General features: G+C 45.7%; 1 protein-coding gene across 1 annotated transcript in view; it reads left to right on the top strand.

Moving 5' to 3' along the window:
- Nucleotides 1-764: 764 nt before the first annotated feature.
- Nucleotides 765-7,231, top strand: part of LOC138637931 (uncharacterized) — a 56,521-nt gene continuing 50,054 nt past the window's right edge. The window contains exons 1-2 of the mRNA XM_069726849.1: nt 765-780; nt 1,113-1,220. Of these exons, the coding sequence (XP_069582950.1) occupies nt 765-780; nt 1,113-1,220 (124 nt within the window). The remainder of the gene's footprint in view (nt 781-1,112; nt 1,221-7,231) is intronic.

Below are 7,231 nucleotides of genomic sequence, written 5' to 3'. Positions count from 1 at the left end.
CATTTGTATTAAGGTGGTCATACTGTATGTGTAATCTAGTGTTACCATTCTGCTGTTTTCACTATATTCATTTTGGGTTGTATATAGCACATTATTTAAATAAGGAGGGGCCTGTCAATGAAACCAGGCAGGGTAGGGAGAAGTCAGAGGGAGCTGGGCAGAGAGGAGTTGGTGGGAGCTTAGCAGCATGAAGTCAGAGGGAGCTGGGCAAGGAAATGTCACAGGTAACTCGGCAGGGAAAAGTTGGAAGGAGTTTGGCAGGGAGAAATCCGAGAGACGTGAGCAGGTAGGGAGAAGTCAGAGGGAGCTGGGCAAGGAGATGTCACAGGTAACTCGGCAGGGAAAAGTTGGAAGGAGTTTGGCAGGGAGAAATCCGAGAGACGTGAGCAGGTAGGGAGAAGTCAGAGGGAGCTGGGCAAGGAGATGTCAGAGATAACTCGGCAGGGAAAAGTTGGAGGGAGTTTGGCAGGGAGAAATCCGAGAGACGTGAGCAGGTAGGGAGAAGTCAGAGGGAGCTGGACAGGGAGATGTCACAAGTAACTCGGCAGGGAAAAGTTGGCAGGGAGAAATCCGAGAGACCTGAGCAGGTGGGGTGAAGTCAGGGAGCTGGACAGGGAGATGTCAGAGGTAACTTGGTAGGGAGAAGTTGGAGGGAGCTTTGCAGCATGAAGTCGGAGGGAGATGGGCGAAATCAGAGGGATCTTGGCAGCTAGGGAAATTTCAGAAGTAACTCGACAGGGAGAAGTTGGAGAGACCTTGGCAGCATGAAGTCGGGGGCAGGTAGGTAGGGATAAGTCAAAGGGAGCTTGGCAGGGAGATATCAGAGGTAACTTGTTAGGGATAAGTCAGAAGGACCTGGGCAGGGTAAGGAGAAATCAGAGCGAGTGGCTTAGCAGACACTTCTTCCTGTGCCTTACTCATTTTTCAAGTTCTTTGTTGTTGTTTTCAGAATAAAATATATCTCTGTACCATTACAGCCTGTCCGGATTTCCTGCCCATGGTTCACTTCAGATTATTGGGAAGAAACAAACTGCATGACATATACAGGAGTTTGACCTTGTTTCTTTTATATTGCCCAGTAACCATCCTCCATTTTCCTGTGCTTCTTTTAGAACCGTTCCAGGGCACTCCTGAGTCTGTCGAGAGTCTGATTATTTACTTCAATGAGAAGTTGGGTCTAACGAATAAAGGAGCAATTTCAGATGATGCTGCAAAGGAAGGTACTTTATGTAAGATGCACACCCACCAACCATGAGAACATCGGTGTTCTCGCAGCTTGTTTCTATTGCTTCCAAGTCTGTTGTTTTGCTTTAACCCCTTAGTGACCAAGCCAATTTTGACCTTAAAGCAAACCTGTCAGCAGGATTGTGCTCAGTAAACTACAGACAGTGTCAGGTCGGTGCCGTTATACTGATTAAAATGATACCTGGGTTGATGAAATCCATCTTGTGGTTGTTGTTTAATCTGTATTTGCAGTTTTTCAATTAATGAGATTCTCATGCTTTGCAGCGGCCTGTGAGCGGGGCTTTATGTGGTGCTCTGCTTACATATGCATCTGTATTGGCTTATGACAGGTCACTGATCCTGCTCTTATAGTAATGCCTCATCCTGGTCCTCATGTTATAGTGATCTACCATCCTAGTTCTCATCTTATAGTAAGGCCCCGTCCATCCTGGTCCCCTTATAGTAAGACCCTTTCCTGGTCCCCTTCTTATGGTAATCTCTCATTCTGGTTCCTATACACATAAAAAAACATTCTTCTCTCCTGTCCTCCATTTCCTCGGTGTCCTTTCTGCACATGCGGCCCGCAGGCACTGTAGACCTCTTGACGATCGCGGCTCTCTGCACAGCAATAACAATATCAGCTGCCGGTCAATCAGAGGCCAGCAGGTGACATCGACGCCTGGCAGTGACGTCATAAGCCGGTATGCCAATGTCGGCTACTAGCATCTGGTTGGCTGGCGACTGGCATTGGTATTGCCGTGCAGAGAGCTGGTCTCTGTCAATACATTTCAGTTGAATGTGTGTCCATGGACAAACATTCAACTGAATTACAAGGCTAATGTCGGCGGCCCCTAGATCATGTCGCGATGATCATGGTGTCTACAGTGCCTGCGGGCTGTGTGTTTGAGACCCCTGATCTAGAGGGAAATGGGGAAGAAAACATTAGGCTGGGGGTTGCAGCAGCTCCAGTGATGGTGAGGTGGGTTATTGCAGACACCTCACCATCACTATTATTGTCTCTTTCTTGAAGAGGTGCATTTTCAAGTTCCTTCTGAAAATTCAGAGTGTGGCAGATAATCGGACATGTTGAAGCACAGAATTCCAGAGCATGGCGGATACTCAGGAGAAGTTTTGGAGGTGATTAGTTGAGGAATGTTTAAGCATGGAGTGAGAAGGAGGTATTGGGAGGACCTAAGATTACATGTTGTAAGATTAGTTCAAAGATGTACGGTGGAGACAGATCTTTATATGACGGGGAATTGGAGCCAATGAACGGATCTACAGAGGGCAGAAGCAGAGGAGTAGTGAGGAGAGAGGTGGATACGTTGGGCAGCTGAGTTAAGGACGGAAAGGAGCACGTGTGTTAGCAAGAAGGCCACAGAGGAGGAAATTGTAGTAGTTGATGCGGGAGATGATGGGTGCATGGACGAACATTTTAGCAGATTGATGATGAAAGGACGGATTCTGGGAATATTTTTGAGTTGGTGGTGGGAAGAGCTTGAATGTGCAGTTTGAGAGACAGGGCAGAGTCAAGGGTTATTCTAGTCAATGGACTTTCTGTACAAGGAAAGATGTGGTGTTATTTCTTGTGATAGATCGAGTAGGGAAGATAGGTGTGATGGAGGAAAGATGATGAGTTCATTTTTGTCAACATTGAGTTTTAGGAAACAAGAAATGAAGAAGGAAGATATGGTTGATAGGCACTCTGGGATTCTGGACCGCATATAAATGGTACTGGAAGCCATGGAACTTTTGAGGTGCTCCAGGCCGAAAGTATGGATTAAAAAGAGTAGGGGTCCCAGGACAGAGCCTTGAGAGATACCAACAGAGAGAGCGTGCAGGATTAGGAGGTAATATGAGAGTGGGAGATGCTAAATTTGCCTATAGAAAGGTATGTGAAGATACAGAACAGGTTTGGTTACGGCACTTTCGGTGGGGATGGAAGCCGCATTGTAGGTTGTCAAAGAGTGATTTAGCTGAGAGGTCGGCGGAAAGTTCAGCATGGACAATGCCTTTCGATGAGTTTATAGGTGAACGGGAGCAGCGAAATGGGACCATAGCTGGATTTAGAAGTTGGATCAAGGGATAGTGTCTTCAGGATAGGTGTGAATAGAAGTTGGGTCAAGGGATAATGTCTTCAGGATAGGTGGCATGTTTGAAAGCAGAAGGGAAAGGTACCAGACTTTAAGGATAGGTTAAAGAGATGGGTTAGGACTGGGATAAGTGTGGTTGGGAGGTGGTGAGATGAGATGGGGGTCAAGTGCACAAGTGGTGAGGTGTGATTTAGAGAGAAGATGAGTACCGTATATACTTGAGCATAAGCCGAGATTTTCAGCCCACTTTTTGGGGCTGAAAGTTACCCTCTCGGCTTATACTTGAGTCATACCCAGGGGGCGGCAGGGGAGGGGGAGCGGAGCTGTGTAATAATACTCATTTGCTCCTGGCGCGGTCCCTGCACGTCCCTGGTTCCCCGGCGCCGGTAGCTTCTTCCTATAGAGAGTGGTCACATGGTATAGCTCATTACAGTAATGAATATGGACCCGACTCCACTCCCATAGGGGTGGAGCTGCATATTCATTACTGTAATGAGCGGTACCATGTGACCGCCCACTACAGGAAGAAGCTTCCGGCGCCGGGGAACAGACGTGCAGGGACCGCGCCAGGAGCAGGTGAGTATAACGCAGTGCGCGATATTCACCTGCTTCCCGTTCCACCGTTGGCGCCGCTGTGTCTTCTGCATCCTCTGCAGTGACGCTCAGGTCAGAGGGCGCGATGACATGATTAGTGCACGCCGCCCTCTGCCTGAACAGTCAATGCAGAGGACGGGGAAGACACAGCGGTGTTCAGGGGTGGAAAGCAGAGCAGGTGAATATAGCAAGTGTCGGGGGCCTGAGAGGTGAGTATGTAATTTTTTATTTTTTTAATCGTAGCAACAGCATATGGGGCAAATATCTGTATGGAGCATCTTATGGGGCCATGTGCAGCGTTATATGGGGCAAATATCTGTATGGGGCATCTTTTATGGGGCCATGTGCAACATTATATGGGGCAAATATCTGTATGGGGCCATGTGCAGCATTATATGGGGCAAATATCTGTATGGGGCCATGTGCAGCATTATATGGGGCAAATATCTGTATGGAGCATCTTTTATGGGGCCATGTGCAGCATTATATGGGGCAAATATCTGTATGGGGCCATTTGCAGCATTATATGAGGCAAATATCTGTATGGAGCATCTTATTGGGCCATGTGCAGCATTATATGGGGCAAATATCTATATGGAGCATCTTATGGGGCCATGTGCAGCATTATATGGGGCAAATATCTGTATGGGGCATCTTATGGGGCCATAATCCACATTTGTGGAGCATTATACGGGGCAAATGTGTCTATGGAGCATCTTATGGGGTCATAATCAACATTTGTTGTTATTATTATTATTTATAATATGGGGCATATTTTAATATGGAGCATCTTATGGGCCCATCATGAACTGTATGGAGCATTATATGGGGCTCCTGATTCAATATGGATATTCAAAAACACTTAAACTACTGATGTCTCAATTAATTTTTTACTTTTATTGGTATCTATTTTTACTTTTTGAAATTTACCAGTAGCTGCTGCATTTCCCACCCTAGGCTTATACTCGAGTCATTAAGGTTTCCCAGTTTTTTGTGGCAAAATTAGTGGTTCGGCTTATAGTTGGGTTGGCTTATACTCAAGTATATACAGTAATCTCTTTCACTGAAGCTGGGAGGAAGGTTTTGGCTGAAGGACATTGGCCTCTTATATGGAGTGGTTGTGGTGGTTAAGCAGTAAAGACTTATTTTTGAAATGTGCAGCAAAGGCTTCTGCAGAGATGAGGAAGGTCAGAGGGGGGCAGTAGTGGGCAGAGGAGGTAGTTAAAACTGTTCAATAACTGTTTGGGGTTGTAGGAAAAAGCATATACAGTGGGGCAAAAAAGTATTTAGTCAGTCAGCAATAGTGCAAGTTCCACCACTTAAAAAGATGAGAGGCGTCTGTAATTTACATCATAGGTAGACCTCAACTATGGGAGACAAACTGAGAAAAAAAATCCAGAAAATCACATTGTCTGTTTTTTTAACATTTTATTTGCATATTATGGTGGAAAATAAGTATTTGGTCAGAAACAAAATTTCATCTCAATACTTTGTAATATATACTTTGTTGGCAATGACAGAGGTCAAACGTTTTCTGTAAGTCTTCACAAGGTTGCCACACACTGTTGTTGGTATGTTGGCCCATTCCTCCATGCAGATCTCCTCTAGAGCAGTGATGTTTTTGGCTTTTCGCTTGGCAACACGGACTTTCAACTCCCTCCAAAGGTTTTCTATAGGGTTGAGATCTGGAGACTGGCTAGGCCACTCCAGGACCTTGAAATGTTTCTTACGAAGCCACTCCTTCGTTGCCCTGGCGGTGTGCTTTGGATCATTGTCATGTTGAAAGACCCAGCCACGTTTCATCTTCAATGCCCTTGCTGATGGAAGGAGGTTTGCACTCAAAATCTCACGATACATGGCCCCATTCATTCTTTCATGTACCCGGATCAGTCGTCCTGGCCCCTTTGCAGAGAAATGGCCCCAAAGCATGATGTTTCCACCACCATGCTTTACAGTAGGTATGGTGTTTGATGGATGCAACTCGGTATTCTTTTTCCTCCAAACACGACATGTTGTGTTTCTACCAAACAGTTCCAGTTTGGTTTCATCAGACCATAGGACATTCTCCCAAAACTCCTCTGGATCATCCAAATGCTCTCTAGCAAACTTCAGATGGGCCCGGACATGTACTGGCTTAAGCATTGGGACACGTCTGGCACTGCAGGATCTGAGTCCATGGTGGCATAGTGTGTTACTTATGGTAGGCCTTGTTACATTGGTCCCAGCTCTCTGCAGTTCATTCACTAGGTCCCCCCGCGTGGTTCTGGGATTTTTGCTCACCGTTCTTGTGATCATTCTGACCCCACGGGTTGGGATTTTGCGTGGAGCCCCAGATCGAGGGAGATTATCAGTGGTCTTGTATGTCTTCCATTTTCTAATTATTGCTCCCACTGTTGATTTCTTCACTCCAAGCTGGTTGGCTATTGCAGATTCAGTCTTCCCAGCCTGGTGCAGGGCTACAATTTTGTTTCTGGTGTCCTTTGACAGCTCTTTGGTCTTCACCATAGTGGAGTTTGGAGTCAGACTGTTTGAGGGTGTGCACAGGTGTCTTTTTATACTGATAACAAGTTTAAACAGGTGCCATTACTACAGGTAATGAGTGGAGGAAAGAGGAGACTCTTAAAGAAGAAGTTACAGGTCTGTGAGAGCCAGAAATCTTGATTGTTTGTTTCTGACCAAATACTTATTTTCCACCATAATATGCAAATAAAATGTTAAAAAAAACAGACAATGTGATTTTCTGGATTTTTTTTTCTCAGTTTGTCTCCCATAGTTGAGGTCTACCTATGATGTAAATTACAGACGCCTCTCATCTTTTTAAGTGGTGGAACTTGCACTATTGCTGACTGACTAAATACTTTTTTGCCCCACTGTACGAGGCTTGTGATGTACAGTAGTCCTCTTGAATGTGAAAGTTGCGGTGAAGTCATCTATCGAGTGAGTTTTCTTCCAGCGCCGCTCCACAACCCTGAACACTTGCTGAAGCTTTTTAGTGAGGACTTGGTATATTTCCTCTTATTGTAGATCTTCAAGCCTATTTTCTCTTATACACAGGGCTGTTGTGAATTCCGCTCTTGGGCTCCCTCCGGTGGTTGTAAGTGGCACTTTTGTGAGTTCTGCTCTTGGGCTCCCTCTTGTGGTTTCTAGTGGTATGGCTGCTCCTTGGAGTTAGCTGTCATCAGCTGCCTCCACTTATCGTCTCTTCTGCTCGGCTATTTAAGTCTGGCTCTATCTTCAGCCAGTGCCACTTGTAAATGGTTCCTGGTTGGATTCACATCTCTTTGGAGTTCCCTGTTATCCTGACCAGTTCAGCTAAGCTA

The sequence above is a fragment of the Ranitomeya imitator genome, chromosome 5, assembly GCF_032444005.1.
Source record: "Ranitomeya imitator isolate aRanImi1 chromosome 5, aRanImi1.pri, whole genome shotgun sequence".
Taxonomy (NCBI): Eukaryota; Metazoa; Chordata; class Amphibia; order Anura; family Dendrobatidae; genus Ranitomeya; species Ranitomeya imitator.
This window is presented reverse-complemented; position numbering and strand designations above follow the sequence as displayed.